Below are 16,327 nucleotides of genomic sequence, written 5' to 3'. Positions count from 1 at the left end.
GGTTGAACCAGCAGCTGTGGCCCTTGCTTTGTGCTAAATGGAGGGGGTGACCTTTCCTTTGCTCCCAGGCTCCCCCACCCCCACCAAGGGCTGTCCGGCATTTGGGTGGCCACAGGATGTGCCTGAAGGCGTGGAGAGGAGGCACGCAGAAGCTGAGGCATGCCCACCTCCTTATCGTCCTCAAGGAGGTTCTCTTTCAGGGCGGCCATCTCCTCCTGGAACTCCCTGAGCTGCTCCTCTTTGGCTGCCAGCATCTTGAGGTCATTCTGGTGTTGCTTCTGCCACTGCAGCACCTGACAGCTCATCTCCTCTAGCTTCTTGTCGAAGGCGTGCACCTACTCAGGAGAGCAAAGTGAGGAGGGGGACTCCAGCTGGCCTCCCTGTCCCCAGGACCCACAACAAGGCCGGAGGGTGCTTCCTGGGCCTTGGGAGATGTGTTGGGGGTATTTTCTTCCCAGCAGCCAGCAGAGGGCACCCATGCTCCGATCTTTGCCGCCTCTGCCTGAAGTTCAGGGAGCCAAGAAAGTGGAAGGAACCTATCAGCCCAAGGGAACGGCTTCATGCTAAATAATTCTGGATGCAAGAGGTGACCTTGTGGACCCCTACGAGGAAGGCAGCCCAAGCCCCGGGCAGCTCCTCACCTCCAGCTCACTCTCCTGGTGGAAGCCACGCAGTTTTTTTAATTCCATATTGAGCTTTTTCATCCTTTCCTCATAAGCAATGATTTCCTCTTCCAGCTGAGCTTTCTTCTCTTGGGTCTGTGTCAAGCTTCGCTGCAGGCTCTTTGTCTCCGAGGTCACATGATTGAGCTTCCGGAAAAGACAAAGAGGACGAATGGCTATCAGAGCCTTTGGCCCTCTCTGCTGAGTCCTGAATGGAGGAGGGTTCCAGTCCCTTCCTGTCCTCTGCCCAGGGTGAAACAGATGGTCACATTGCTTAGTCTCCCAGAGCGGGGTGGGAAATGACAGTGGTTGGTTTTCTGTACCCTGCTTTCTCCTCCCTACCCACTCCCTCCATTTCTTCCCTTTCCAATCCCATGAATTGATGGGCCGGCCATGATCAGCACAGGATGGGGCGTGAATTTCCCTGACAATCCATACTTTGGGAAAACCTTGCCCCCGAGTCACCCATGGGCAGAAAGGCTTGCCAGATTTGGCCTTGATCTTTGGCCTCTTCCTCCGCCCTCCACCCAGCTCCAAGCCTCACAAAGAGGAAGCAGGCCTTCTCTGCACAGACATCCCAGCCCACACAAGGGTTTGAGATGGCCCCAGTGACAGTCAATAGGCAGGAAATTGGCTCCTGTGCCTCTCCCGCTACCTTGACATTTCCTTGCCTGAAAACAGCCCTGGAGACTAAAGGGTGTGGCCTCACCTTCTCGAGGGCTTGGGTCAGGTCGTCCTGGCAGGCGGCTGACTTCCGGGATAATGCATCATAGGCTTCTTTGGTGATGGTGGTCTGGAGATAGTGCTTCTCCTTCTGCAGAGCTTTGTCCAGCTGGGCCTGCAGGCTCATTAAGGACTCCTTCTGAAGGGCTATCTTTAGGGAGGGAGAACAGAACTGTCAAGGTGCCAGCTCAGGGTCATAGAGGCATTCTCTGTGCCTATAGGAAATGAACAAGAGCTAGACTCTCTCCTGTCTGCAACAACCTGCAGAGTCCGTGTTAACACCCATATCTTCACTTCACTGTTGTAAAAGGTAGAGCTGTCTTTCCAGGCTCTTTTGCAACCCCCGGCCACATTTCCCTTTCTAGTTAGTATTTCCCTCAAACACCAGGAGTACCAGCTGTGCTGGGGCATGATATACCAAGTACACAAAAAAGTCCGTTTCACATACTCTGCAGTCTTTGATAAAGACCTGGAATCCGATTTGAGGTTAGTGAACATGATAACAACGTTTCCTTTGTGTTTTATGACTCACTTAGTTCCTGATGTAATTCACTAGACTTGATGTACCATGAAAGCAGGACTGTGCCTGTGTTTTGTTTCCTGCTGTTTCCCCATTGCTGTAACTCAGGGCATGGCACATGACAGAGGTTCAGGAAATGCTCAGAAATGGTCATTGTTCTGTCACGTGAAATATTGCATTTTTGGAGTTAGGGATCAATTGATCAACATGTTAGGGAACATGTAGTTCTGGTAGAAGTGTGTTTAAAAACTGAAGTCTGTTTTCAACTTCGTAATGAGTATTCATGGTATAGTTAAAAGGAAGTTGAAGTCTGGAGTCAGAAAAATCTGGGTTGAGGTCCAGGTTCTATCATTTACTTATTTCTCCAGCATCAGTTTCTGCTTCCACAAATTGAAATCATTTTGTTTCATGGAGTTTTTATGATGATCAAATGAGGTGATACATGTACAAAGGGCTTTCTTTTACTATACGACTATGAGTTATTGTCATAGACACATAGAGAAACTAGCCACCTTATATACTTTAAATACAGGACAGATATCTGCTTCTGAGTCTGGAAGCTGGAGGGAGACCGCAGAAATTCATATGCCTGACTTGTATTCTTTGGTATTCTAGCACACCTGCATCTGAAAGTGGCCATGAACACAGAAACACATTCTTTTGGGTTTTCTTGTTTTATCTCCAGTAACTGTTCACTGTTTCAAGTTTATTACTTTTTCAGATAGAATTTTGAGTACCTTTGGCCCTGGGAATTAGTGAGATGAAAAGTGGTAGATTGGACTTCTGACGCTGTATTTTACATGCCCTGGTGGTGAAACTATTCCTAAAGATGAAATAATTTGGTCTTCTGAAAACAGAAGTGCATCTTTTCTGGGGGCTTCTGAAAACCATGGAGTCAGCAGGGTCTGCCCAGTAAACCAGAGGAATCACTGGAGAAACTATAATTCATTGTCAGTGCTTGATAAGTGATGGCTGAATGAGAAATGTCAGTATAGAGGTAAGACACTAAAACTGAGGATGGTGAAAAAAAATGACAGTGAAGCTAGAAGCTAAAATGGAAGCTTTAAAAAGTTTTGCTAACATGAGTGGTTTAGCTTGGAGAAAGATTCTAAAAATCTATATATAGAAATATGTGAATTATAGAATCAAGAAGTTCTAGTAAAAGTTCTAATAAAAGACCTACTCTCTCTGCTGTCAATGGTATTAGGTCTAGATGGTTTTATAGGTGAATTTCATGAAGTCTTCACTGATTCCTCACTTTCTCTCATATCCATTCCATTAGCTAGACTGGTGAATTCTAGCTAGACCTCCAAAACACATCCTGAATTTGCTCCCTTCCTTCTTCACTGGACAGAAATTCTAGCCTGGACAGAAATAGCTTCCTAAATGGTCTCTTCACTTCCATACCTACCACTCCCTCCAATCCATTTCCACACAGTAGTCAAAGTTATATTTTGCAAACTTAGATCAAATCACCTCCCCTGTCCCTTTGAGGAAATCCATCAATGGCTTTCTGTTGCTTTTAGAATAAAACCCCAAATTTCTTAACAGAGGCCATAATGTCTGTTCCTGCTTCCTTTCTAATCTCATTATATACCAACGTCTCCCTTGATCAATGCATTCCAATCATACTGATCTTATTTCACTTCTTAGAATGTGCCAAATGTTATATTAAAAGAATGAGACACGATGCACAATCAAGACTCATACTAGGAATGCAAGGGTAGGCCAAAATCGGGATCAATTACTTAATTTTATTCACCACATTATTTATTTAACTCATTTCCCATTTGCCCCAAGAATACTGCACTAGCAGTGAGCTGCAATTTTTTTCTTTCTTTCTTTTTTTTTTTTTTTTTGAGACGGAGTCTCGTGCTGTGTCACCCAGGCTGGAGTGCAGTGGCGCGATCTCGGCTCACTGAAAGCTCCGCCTCCCAGGTTCACGCCATTCTCCTGCCTCAGCCTCTGAGTAGCTGGGACTACAGGCGCCCGCCACCACGCCCGGCTAGTTTTTTTTGTATTTTTAGTAGAGACGGGGTTTCACCATGTTAGCCAGGATGGTCTCGATCTCCTGACCTCGTGATCCACTTGCCTCGGCCTCCCAAAGTGCTGGGATTACAGGCTTGAGCCACTGCGCCCGGCCAATTTTTTTCTTTTTAAATGGGAAGTGGGTTAAGAAGGTTGATATAATCATCTCAATAATTTTTTTTTAAAAAGCATTTGATAAAATTCAGCATCCATATTAATAAAACTCTTAGTAATGTGAAACTGAAAAAAAAACTGCTAAAGGCAGCAACAAGAAGGCTACAGGGAACATCATACTAAAACAGAGGCATTCCTTTAAGATCCAGAAAAAAATGTCTGCCAACACTGCTGCTGTTGAACATTAAACTGTAGGTACTGTCCAATGCAATAAGGCAAGAAAAATTAAGTAAATATAAATATTGCAAAGAGATATTAGAAAACTGTTGTTGCTTGCAAATAATATAATCATCTACTTAAATCCATGAGAAGTAACTAAAAAACAATTACAACTTATAAGTGAGTTCAATAAAATGTCCAAATACAGACTGAATATGTAAAAAATAAATGAGCTTTCCTATTATTGACAGTAATTAATTTATAAAATACTGTAGAAATATTCTAGAATCAAAGAGATGAAAAAGATATCAAGATATGAAAAGGTATATTGCCTTGGCTTCAAATGGAAAATTTTCAAATTAAAATATGGAATATTAATGAAAGGAAGTGCATTCTAGAAAAATAATCAAAGCTTCTTTCTAATGGCCATTTCAATTAATTAAGTTTTCCTATGTGAAGGATGTTTTTAAAAGTTGAAGATGCTTACACACACACACACACACACACACACACACACAAATCCCTTAACTTCCTGATTCTCATTAAAGGTAATCTGAAATTATTGTTTTTACTTTCACATTTACTTGGTTATCTTTCTTTTGGCAAATATGACACTAGGTTCATACTAAACACGTAGGAATCTGAGTATCCCATATATTCATGGAGGTTCCTTAGGGATCTCAGTGACTCAGACTTCAACTCTGGATCACACTCAAGGAGAGATTATTATCTCTGGAGGACAACTCTGAGAACAGTCAGTGCCTTAGGCCTGTGCTGTATAATATAGTAGCCACAAGCCACATGAGGCTATTTACATTTAAATAAGCTTAACATTAATTACAATTACAAATTCAGTTCCTCAGTTATACTGGGGTTCTTTGATTCTAGAATATTTCCACAGTATTTTATAAATTAATTACTGTCAATAATAGGAAAGGGCTGCTTGGCCTTTCATTTGTAGCCCAAGAGACCATCTACCAAGGTATTATATTTTTCTCTTGCCCAGAAAGGTGGAAAGGATTTAGCTGGAGAAAGGATGGCTGCTTATCATGAGGGAGAAAGGGAAGAGGTGTTAGAACTGGATAATTCAGGTTCAAATAGTGGTTCATCCCATCACTTGCTGGTCAGTGACTTTGGCCCTCCATCTTTCTTTCCTCTATCATGTCTCTCTTGTTGGCAGTAGAGCAGATGGAAGCCATGTAAAGAGCTTAAGTGGATGATAAATAAATCATGACTGAATTCAAGCACAGTGCTTAGCGTATGTCAGATGCTATTTACTCCTTTCTGTCATTTTTACTTGTGTAATGAAAAATAACTGTCCCCCCTTTCATCTCCTTTTTGTGCTTCGTGACAAGTTTTGGAAGTGTTCCCTAGCAAATTGCCCCCCAAAATGGATTCATTCAACTCTGGTCTAAAACAGAACATTGGAAGACTTGATGCCAAAGCCCAAATAGCTTGGGGGCTCCACCAGATAAGAGATGAGATCTTCCACATATGGAAGAAACATTTCTCTGGCTCAGCAACCAGGTGCCAACCAGGAGGGAAGTGGAGCTGCAGGTGGCCCAGGATCCACAGTTGGCTGAGCAGTTAGCTGCATTTCTGTGTGGAGGAGAGGTGGGTACAGATTTCAGGTCAAGGGTCACAGGGTTCAAGTTCCTCACTCCCTTGGGGTTCCTGTCTACTCACCTCTTTATTCAAGTCTTGGATGACCTGTTGGCTGGTGTTGTATTTGTTGACAGAGGATTCCAGTTGTGTAGAACAACACTGTAACTCTTCTCGGAGATTCTCATTTTCTTCCTCCAACTTTCTGGAATTCTCTTTCAACTGTTCGCTCATTAAAGAATAAAGCACAGCAAAGAGGTGTTAATCTCAGGTAACTATAAAAGCCCCACTCCATCCTCCCTCTCCCCCAGCTCTATCTCCACCCTGCGGGAGCTCAGGCCTTCTCACTCCCCTCCTCGCTGGCCTTTCCCACTGTCCTTCCTGTCTTTCCTAAGGTCTGAGCATCCATTGCCTCTGCATCCCCCAAGGTCCGGCTGGGGTCATGTCCCACTCTGGATTCCTGACCCAGCTCTCCTGGGATTCTCCCACTCACCGTCTTGTCTTTCTTTTTAAATTCCTGCCGCAGAGCTTCAAGTTCTTCCTCCATCAGCTTCTCACGGTCTTTGCTCTTCTTCAACTGCTCCCGTTTGTCCTCCAGTAGCTTTGTGGCCTCCTGAAGATCATCTTCTAACTTGCATTTGGTGGATTCTTGCTCCCTGTGCTGAAAAAATAAAGACTGAGCTGAAAGACTGTCTTAGACTATATTATATTTTGGGGAAAAATACAGACAATTGCACACAGGGCATGGCTGGAATGAATAAGAAGACAATTCCTTAGTTATATAGCATACGTAAAATAAAAGGTTTCCTCTAATGTCTGCAACATTTTTTCTTTGTTCAGTCAGATATAGCAATTTATTTTATTTATTGATCCAATTCCTAAGCACCGGCTTTCTCTCCTACTTTCTCATCAATTCTTCCCAAAGATTTGGAAGATTCCAAATCTTTATCAAAAACCTTTTTGAATGAAGTTTAAAAAATCTTAGAAGAGCATAAAAAGAGTAATTCAGAGATCAAAGACTTTAAATTGACTGACAATTATCTCCTGCTGCTGGACGCTATTTAAAAAATAAATAAATTGACTGATAAGAATAGCTTTTGAGGCCGGGCGCGGTGGCTCAAGCCTGTAATCCCAGCACTTTGGGAGGCCGAGATGGGCGGATCACGAGGTCAGGAGATCGAGACCATCCTGGCTAACACGGTGAAACCCCGTCTCTACTAAGAAATACAAAAAACTAGCCGGGCGAGGTGGCGGGCGCCTGTAGTCCCAGCTACTCGGGAGGCTGAGGCCGGAGAATGGCGTGAACCCGGGAGGCGGAGCTTGCAGTGAGCTGAGATCCGGCCACTGCACTCCAGCCTGGGTGCCAGAGCGAGACTCCGTCTCAAAAAAAAAAAAAAAAAAAAAAAAAAAAAAAAAAAAAGAATAGCTTTTGAATCCTAGAAAAAACAACATTGTTGTTTGATTAATTTTAAGGTTAACCATTGAAAATGCTTCTCACTGGTAATGGGAGCTGGTGCTGAGAGGCTGGCTTAGCATACTAACACAATTCTGGTCAATTAATTTGCATGGATTGGTAGTGACATCTTCCCAAATAATGTCTGATATATTTAATCTTTTTCCTTTTTTTTGAGACAGGGTCTCACTCTGTCACCTAGGCTGTAGTGCAGTGGTGAGATCATAGCTCATTGAAGCCTCAATCTACCAGGCTTAAGGGATCCTCTCACCTTACCCTCCCAAGTAGCTGGGACTACAGGCATGTGCCATTATGCCCTGATAATGTTTGTATTTTTTTTTTTTGTAAGGTGGGGTCTTGCTATGTTGCCCAGGCTGGTCTGGAACACCTGGGCTCAAGTGATCTGCCTGCCTTGGCCTCCCAAAGAGCTGGGATTACAGGTGTGAGCCACTGCTCCTGGCCTGTGTTTTATCTTAAGCAGAGCAAGCACTTGAATGGGCTGTCTGCCTGCCCGTCACACCTGGTGCTGAATGAGCTTGATACGATCGAGCATGTCATTCATTTTCATATCCTGCTCAGCCACTGTCTTCTGAAGCTGCCTCTTTTCCTTGTCTGAATTTTCAAGCTTCCTCAGGGCTTCAGAGAGTTCTGATGACAGCTCCTCCACCCGTTTTCTAAAGCAAAATAACAGCCACAGGAGGACAGACTTCAGTGCCCATGTGGGCAGATTGCAGAGCTGACCCCATGGGAAGTCCTTGCTTTCCCATGCCTGGGCAGCTGCCCACAGAGGGCCCGGCTGGCTCAAGAGGGACAGAACCTCTCTCTGGAGGTGAGCCTGGGCACCTGTTGCAGGTTTGTTCCTTCTCAGCCATCGAAGACTCCTTCTGCAGCTTCTGAAGTTCTTGCTGTAGTTCCTGGATGGTGTCTGCCTTCTGCTTGTCCAGGAGGAGGCCGTTCTGCAGTTTCCTCTGGGTGTCCTCCAGGTGACAGCCTGCCAGCACAGCCTCTTCTTTGCTCTGGGCTGCTTGCTGAGCTGCGGAAGTGGGGAGATGGCCATGTGAGAAGGGAGGGTGTATGAAGATCACACTCTTATCAGCCTGGCTGAAGAGTTTCTCCTTTCATTTTGTGCTCTACTTCAATTCCCAGTCTGTCTTCATTTCTCTCCATTTCACGATCAGTCCTAAAGAGCCCTATTCAATTATCTGTCTTTGTCTACCCCTCAGCTGTGGACACCTTCTGGACTAAACTTAAACACACTGGTAGAAATTTCTCAGTAACTCATGTGCAACTCATTCTGTCACTGGGGACAAATCCTGACCCTCCTGGAGTTTAGAGGCTCCTGAGGGAGGGTTACCGGCCCACCGTCCTGGAGAACATTGTCATGTTAAACTCACACTGACCGGGTTCAGGAAGAGAGATCCACATGGGCCAGAGCGCTTGGAGATGGATGAGTGGAGAAACAGAAGCTGAGATGTAGCAAAAGAAGTGGGAGGAAGGGAATTCCAGGGGCGGAGATTGTTAGAGCAGATGCCTGGTGAGGAGAATGGGGAAGGTGTGTGGGAGGAGGGTAGAAGACATCAGTTTGACTGGAAAGGGAAGTGGGGAGGAATGGTGGGTGATAGAGTTGAATAAGTGGATGGATGAGCGGGGGCTTTGGAGGACTTTGGAAGCCTAAGAGAAATGCTTAGATGTGATTTAGCGGGTTCTTGAGCAGGAATCTGACATAAAAGAAAAACTGCTTCAGGAAAATTGGAACACATTAGAATAGAGAAAAACTTCCAGCAATATTCTTCTAGCCCATGCCTTTGCTTCCACCGGGTATGAGGGGAAGGCAGTTACAAAGTTAGAGCTGGGGCTTGAAGTTTTGGAGTTACCTGTATTGAGAAAGGGAGCTACACAGAGGAGGGAGCTCACTGAAGAATGAGTAAGAAGGGGAGAGTCTCTAGATGACTACAGTCAAAGCAGGAGAGAAAAGAGAACGATGGGGAGGTTTGTAGTAGAAGGATGGACCTGTGATATCTCCAAAGCTGAGAAACAAGATTTGAGGCATAAGTAGCCAATAGCATCAAGGAACACAGCATTAAAGGAGGGTAAAGAAGGAAGCCAAGCTTGGATCTTATCTTATAAATTGATAAGTAATTCATGTAATATAAATTTAGCATCCCCCCTCCACTTTTTATGAGACAGAGTCTCACTCCATTGCCCAGTCTGGAGTGCACTGGCATAATCTCAGCTCACTGCAACCTTGACCTCTCAGGCTCAAGTGATCCTCCCACCTCAGCCTCCCAAGTAGCTGGAACTACAGGTGCCCACTACCATGCCTGGCTAATTTCTGTGTTTTGTAGAGACAAAGTTTTGCCACATTGCCCAGACTGATCTTGAACTCCTGGGCTCAAGTGATCTGCGCACTTAGGCCTCCAAAAGTGCTGGGATTCTAGGCATGAGCCACCGTGCCTGGCAAATTTACCCTTTAAAAGTATATAATTCAGTGGTTTTCTTGGATACTCACAAAGTCATGCAACCATCATCAATATCTGATTCCAGAACATTTTCATCACCCCCAGAGAAACCCTGTACCTAAGGCAAGAAGTTATTGGTGACCTCTGAGAAAGCAGGCTCTGTGGAGGGACAAGGACATCATCCACAGTACAAGCTGCACAGAACAGAATGTATTTGGGGGCAAAAAGGAGAAAGGGAATAAAAAGCCAGGGAAGGAAGAAGCAAATTATGTGATGAGGGCCTGGAGAAGATGGAGAGGAATGTGGTGCAAAGGACAGAGCCCTGCCTCCCTGTGGCCAGGAAGGCCCAGGGTCTTCAGGCAAGACTGCTGGGAGAATGGTGGGTGGGTGACTCCAGAGGGCAGGTGAGCTTGGGAGTGGGTGAAGGAATACAAGAGGGTGGTGGCCACTGCTGTGAGGTGTAGGATGAGGCCCTGAGAAGGTCTGCAGTGAGACACTGGAGGGGGCGAGGGAAGTGGCCTCTGGGAGAGAGAAGGTGGCTGCTCTAGGGCTGCTCTAGCCCCACAGAAAAGTGTGGTGGGGACAGCACCTGCGGGGGCCTCACCAGCCAGCCTCTGCTGCTGCTTGGCTTCTTCGAGACTGTTCTTCAGCTTCTGGACCTCAGCCTGTAGGGCCTCGCATTCCACCTCCTTGGACTTGTCCTGCTTAGCCTCCTTGACCGTCATTTCAAGTTCTGTGGCCATGCACTGCTGCTTCTCCAGCTCCTTCTCCTTTTTCAGGAAGCTGTTCTGAGCCTGTGTCAGTTTCTTCTGCAGCTCATGCAGCATCTCATCTTTCTCTTGGAGGAACTGAAGAAAGCAAAATGCAAATGCTGGGAAAGCTCTGAGCGGCGGTGGATGAAGGCACTGAGAGGTTGTCTCAAGCCCTCATCCAAGTCACTGGCATCCCCTGTCTGGACACTGGGCGAACCTCCCTGCCTCCACTCCTGTTCCCCTCAGGCTGTTCTCCACACCGTCGAGAGAGGGAGTCTTTATTCTTATTCTTATTGTTTTTGAGACATAGTCTCTCTCTGTCACCCAGGCTGGACTGCAATGGCATGATCTTGGCTCACTGCAGCCTCCCGTGTTCAAGCCATTTTTCTGCCTCAGCGTCCCAAGTAGTTGGGATTAGAGGCATGCGCCACCACGCCTGGCTAATATTTGTGTTTTTAGTAGAGATGGGGTTTCACCATGTTGGCCAGGCTGGTCTCAAACTCCTGACTTCAAGTGATCCACCTGCCTCAGCCTCCCGAAGTGTTGGGATTACAGGTCTGAGCCACCATGCCTGGCCTTTTATTATCTTAGTTTAGTTTTAGTTTTTGAGGCAGTCTCATTCTGTTGCTCAGGCTGGAGTGCAGTGGCACGACCATAGCTCAATGCAGCTATAACCTCCTAGGCTCAAGCGATCCTCCCATCTCAGCCTCCCTTTACAGCAGGTAGCTAGTCAGGTGTGAGCAGGGCAGGAGAGGGCTCCCCTGCCACATACACCAGGGTTGTTGGGCGACCATCAGGTGATAGTCAGGAGGTTGTTAATTGTCACTCTAAAGTAATAATTGGTCACAGCTGGTGCCAGGGAAAGGCAGGCTCCTAATAGATAGAAAACACCTGAAACTGGTGAGCAGCGGATTCCTGGGTAAGGTCTCAGGAGTTAGGAGAATGGTGAGAAGTAATGCAGGACCCCAGGAGTATATGCAGGCCGAGGCAGGTGGATCACTTGAAGTCAGGAGTTAGAGACCAGCCTGGCCAACACGGTGAAACCCCATCTCATACTAAAAATACAAATATCAGCCAGGCATGGTGGTGGGTACTTGTAATCCCAACTACTTGGGAGGCTGAGGCAGGAGAATCGCTTGAACCTGGGAGGTTGCAGTAAGAAAACCCCAAGTCAAGAGGTCAAACGGCATTCGGTCTCTCAAGTCACCTGCTTGGCCCTCTTCCAAGTGTATTTTCTTTCCTTTCATTAATGCTCTAAGGCTTTTAAAAAAGTTCACTCCTGCCTGCTCTAAAACTTACCTCAGTCTCTCCTTCTGCCTTCTGTCCCTCAGTCAAATTCTTTCTTCTAAGGAGGCAAGATCTGAGGTTGCTATAGACCCATACGGATAACTACCACCGCTAACATCCTGAGTAGCTGGGACTACAGGGGTGGCCATCACACTTAGCTAGTTTAAACATTCTTTTTGCAGAGATGGGGTCTCACCATGTTGCCCAGGCTGGTTTCAGACTCCTGGGCTCAAGTGATCCTCCTGCCTTGGCCTCCCAAAGTTCTGAGATCACAGGCATGAGCCACTGCGCCCAGCTAGAGGCGGGGATCTTAAAAGTGCAAGTCAGATCTTTTGCCTCAGCTCAAAACCCTCCACCGGCTTCCATCTCTTAGAAAAAGGAGGGAGTCCTTACAATCACCCTATGGTCTGGTCCGAGGCTACCTGTCTGACCTCACCTCTTGCCACCCCCACCCCTCTCTGCTTCCGCTGAGCTCCTGGAACACTCCAAGCAGACCCCACCTCAGGGCCTTTGCACTTGCTATTCCCTCTGCCTGGAATATTCTTCCGCCAGACCTCTGCCTGGGTGGCTCCCTCACTTCGTTCAAATCTCTGCCCCAATGTCACCTTATCAGAGAGGACTTCCCTGATCACTCTGTGTAAAACCGCCACCAAGCTGTCGGAGGGATTTATCAGTGTCTGACGTGGGTATATCAGTATTATATATTAATTTTGTTTACTGGCTGTCTCCCCACACAGGAGTGCAAGCTCCATGAGAGGCGGCATGTTGCAGGTTTTATTATACTCTTAGTGTCTAGGACAGTGCTTGGCATATCTCAGGGCTCAAAAATATTTGTGGAGTGAATATACAAATGACTCAAAGCTGTTTACCCAGACTCTGTGCCTTGTCATCATCTCTCCAAATGCCTCTGTTTTGATGAGCATATCTCCTCTGTGCCTTGAAACAGGAGGTTTTCCTGACCAGCCAGTCTATCAACTGGATGATGATGATGGTGATTATTATTATTTGAGACAGAGTTCACTCTTGTTGCCCAGGCTGGAGTGCAGTGGTGCAATCTTGGCTCACTGTAGCCTCCCCTCCCGGCTTCACGTCATTCTCCTGCCTCAGCCTCCCAAGTAACTGGGATTACAGCTGTGCACCACCATGTCCAACTAATTTTGTGGTTTTTTTGTTTGTTTGTTTGTTTGTTTTAGTAGAGACGGGCTTTCACCATGTTGGTCAGGCTGGTCTTGAACTCCTGACCTCAAGTGATCCACCCGCCTCGGCCTCCCAAAGTGCTGGGATTCCAAGTGTGGGTCACTGCACCCAGCCCTCAGCTGGATTATTTTTAATAGCTCTGACGGAAGTTCAGAGTCGGAATAGTACTGCTTACAAAAGCTTGCATTGGTTTCACAACCTTTCTGTTCTTGGTTCCATTTCTAGGTTTTTCTAAGAACTTGATTTATGTTGGCAGTAACAGTTCTTTTAGGGCACAGCTCCATTAATATTTTCAAACTGCCTATTTACATATTCATAAACTATTTGTAATTTGTAATTTGTTTGTTTGTTTTGAGATAGGGTCTCATTCTAGGTCCAGGCTGGAGTGCATGATCACGACTCAGTGCAGCCTCCACCTCCTGGGCTCAAGGGGCTCACATGATCCTGTGACTTGAGCCTCCCAAGTAACTGGGACTATAGGTGCACACCACCGTGCCCAGATAATTTTTGCATTTTTTTGTAGAGACAGGGTTTCATCATGTTACTCAGGCTGGTCTCAAACTGGGCTCAAGGGATCTCCCCACCTCGGCCTCTTAAAGTGCTGGGATTACAGGCATGAGCTACCATGCCCAGCCAGATATTTGTAATTTTAAAAGTGAAATTCACTTGAAATTCTTAGTAAGGCTACCTATTATTTTATATCATTTCCTTCCACTATCAAGCATAAAAAGAGTATAAGGGAATGATGCAAGTAAGTGTGTCCCAAATGCTCTTGCTACCTTGCGGGGCTTGGGAAAAGTCAGTGCCTCTGTTTTGGTCCCTGCATGATCAGATTCATTTATTATGTATGATGAGAAATACCAAAGAAGTGCTTAGAATTGCACCTGGGCCTGAATAGCCACCATCTCACTGTGCTTATGTTGAGGCTCCCAAAGCAATCACGGTGGGTGAAGGCAGAACTGGTTCCTGCCAGGGCATGGCCTCACACCTGCCCCATTGGGAATCCAACCAGTGTTCCTCATTTTACCTTGTCTTTCTTCAAAGCAAGCTTTTGGGTCTCGGTGAACTCCAGCTGCAGCTCCTGCAGCCGGCACTGCAGGATGGCGATGTCCTTATCCTTCCTCTCAATGTGGGCAGATGTCTCCTCCCGCAGTCGGTGCAGGTCCAGCTCCAGCTTCATCATGTCTACCATGGGGCGGGACAGAGTCAATGCTCAGGGGAGAGCTAGGCTTCCATCTGGCTCCCCTGCCACAGCCTGCCGCCCTGGTTTACCCTTCATGATGTTTTTCTTCTGTTCCGACACGACCTCTAGTTCCATGCGCAGATCCTTCACCAGGTTCTGGTACTCCTCCACATGCAGGCACTGGCTGTCTTTCTGCTCCTGCAAGTGCTTCAGTATCTGGCAGACGGAAGAACAGGGCAGGATGAGGAGATGAGAGAGAATGGAGAATGCTTTCTAAAATGCCCAGCGGCCACACACAACAGTCGGTAGGGACAGAGTAGCAGAGTAACGGTCGCTGGGGGCCAGGGGATGGGTACGTGGAGTGACTGCTGGTATAGGGTTTCTTCTGGGGTGACACAAATGTTCTGGAATTAGGTAGTGGTGATGATTGCCCAATGTTGTGAATATACTAAAAACCAATGGTGAATTTGTCCACTGTATCTCAATTATATATTTTTTAAAAACAGAATAAAACAAAAGGATACTGCAGACTTCTCAGGCTCACACGGAATACACATAAAAGCAGCCATCCCTGTATTCCTTCCTCCCTGAGACAGACAGTTGTTTATGGAGAATCTACTGTGTGCCCGGCACTGTCCTGGGTGCTGGGCATGACTCTGTTAATGTTTTCAAAGCAAATAATGTGGAGCAAAATACACAGACAAATCCTTGTCCCCGCAGAGCTGCCCTAGTGGGTGAGATGAAGAGCATAATAAGTAGTAACTTACAGAAAATGCTAACAGTTGGTAAGTGCTGTGGGGGAAACAGAAGAGTGAAGGGGAATGGAAGGGCATGGGTGGGTGAGGCGCATGTTGTAATTTTAAGTAGGACAATAGGCTGGCCTCCCTGCAAAAATGGCCTCTCAGCTGAGACTTGCTGGAGGTGAGCTTTCAGGCAGGGAGACTAGCCAGAGACAAGGCCTGTGGAGGGAACATGTAGGAGGCAAGCGCGGCTGGCACGGAGCAGGCGATGGGGAGAGCTGGAGGAGGGGTGAGGAGCTGGTGGTCACATCACGTGGGGCTTGGGGCCCTTCTGCAAGGCCTTTGGCTTCTACCCTGAAGGAGAGGGGACTGTCTTCCTCACCAAAAGAAGGCAGGAGCATGTGGCTGGGGAGGAGCAATTTGTTGCCTGGGCATCAGGGATATTGGGGAGAGGACCCAGGAGTGGGCACTGCAGGGACTTAAAGCCCCACACTGTGCCACACTGGCCAATGGGAGGAGAGGCCTGCTGGAAAAAGCTGGCGTGGGTCTCTCGTTGCTAAGCATGAAGGCTTTGGAAAGGAAACACAGCACGATGGGGGAAGGTGTACTCTGCTTCTTGGGGAAGTTTGTATCATTAAAAAAATGGAGTCTTATGAGATTTTTGCTCTAGGTCAGGATGTGAATAACATGTAACTGATCTTTAAAATAAATATTGACAGATGTCCAAGGAAGAATTACAAAGTTCAATATTGATCCCTTGTTCAACCAAGTTTCTGGGATTGGAAAGTCCTGGAAAGAGGACAGTCTCCTCCTCCCCCATAGAGAACCCCTTGGGGAGCTGACGTGTTGTTTATTCCCTCTGCCACCCCACTTCACCCCTATTTCGGCATCAGTCTTGGGGCATGCAGGCATGCCAGCACCTGCCCAGCGTGGCCTCCTGTGGCTGGCTTTGCCAGGTACCAAGTTCAGTCACAGCTGACTTAACAGGACCTCACCTAAGAGGACACCTGGCCATGTTTTAACTCCTGGTTCATCTTTTTTTTTTTGAGATGGAGTCTCATTCTGTGGCCCAGACTGGAGTGCAGTGGTGTGATCTCAGATCACTGCAACCTCGACCTCCTGGGTTCAAGTGATTCTCCTGCCTTAGCCTCCCTGGTAGCTGGGACTACAGGCATGTGCCACCACACCTGGCTAATTTTTGTATTTTTAGTAGAGATGGGGTTTCACGAAGTTGGACAGGTGGGTCTCAAACTCCTGACCTCAAGTGATTTGCTCGCCTTGGCGTCCCAAAGTTCTGGGGTTACTGGCATGAGCCACCACACCTGGCCAATCAATTCTTGCTATTTGTTTACATGGTTTAACTGCTTATTTATTATTAGAATCAACTT

General features: G+C 46.6%; 1 protein-coding gene across 18 annotated transcripts in view; it reads right to left on the bottom strand.

The window, feature by feature from the left end:
* The window catches only part of PMFBP1 (polyamine modulated factor 1 binding protein 1), a 262,936-nt gene that overhangs the window by 8,024 nt on the left and 238,585 nt on the right, over positions 1-16,327 (bottom strand). For 13 of the 18 annotated variants that reach the window (XM_077984485.1, XM_077984489.1, XM_077984491.1 and 10 more), the window contains 10 exons: positions 14,289-14,415; positions 14,044-14,201; positions 10,385-10,628; positions 8,165-8,354; positions 7,842-7,995; positions 6,362-6,529; positions 5,953-6,090; positions 1,372-1,536; positions 642-809; positions 168-335 (listed from right to left, as the gene is read on the bottom strand). In XM_077984485.1, coding sequence (XP_077840611.1) covers positions 168-335; positions 642-809; positions 1,372-1,536; positions 5,953-6,090; positions 6,362-6,529; positions 7,842-7,995; positions 8,165-8,354; positions 10,385-10,628; positions 14,044-14,201; positions 14,289-14,415 — 1,680 coding nt within the window. Of the gene's footprint in view, positions 1-167; positions 336-641; positions 906-1,371; positions 1,537-5,952; positions 6,091-6,361; positions 6,530-7,841; positions 7,996-8,164; positions 8,355-10,384; positions 10,629-14,043; positions 14,202-14,288; positions 14,416-16,327 lie in introns of all 18 variants that reach the window. The other 5 variants (XR_013411099.1, XM_077984496.1, XM_077984500.1 and 2 more) reach the window with 2 other exon arrangements.

Source organism: Macaca mulatta, chromosome 20, assembly GCF_049350105.2.
Source record: "Macaca mulatta isolate MMU2019108-1 chromosome 20, T2T-MMU8v2.0, whole genome shotgun sequence".
Classification (NCBI taxonomy): domain Eukaryota; kingdom Metazoa; phylum Chordata; class Mammalia; order Primates; family Cercopithecidae; genus Macaca; species Macaca mulatta.
This window is presented reverse-complemented; position numbering and strand designations above follow the sequence as displayed.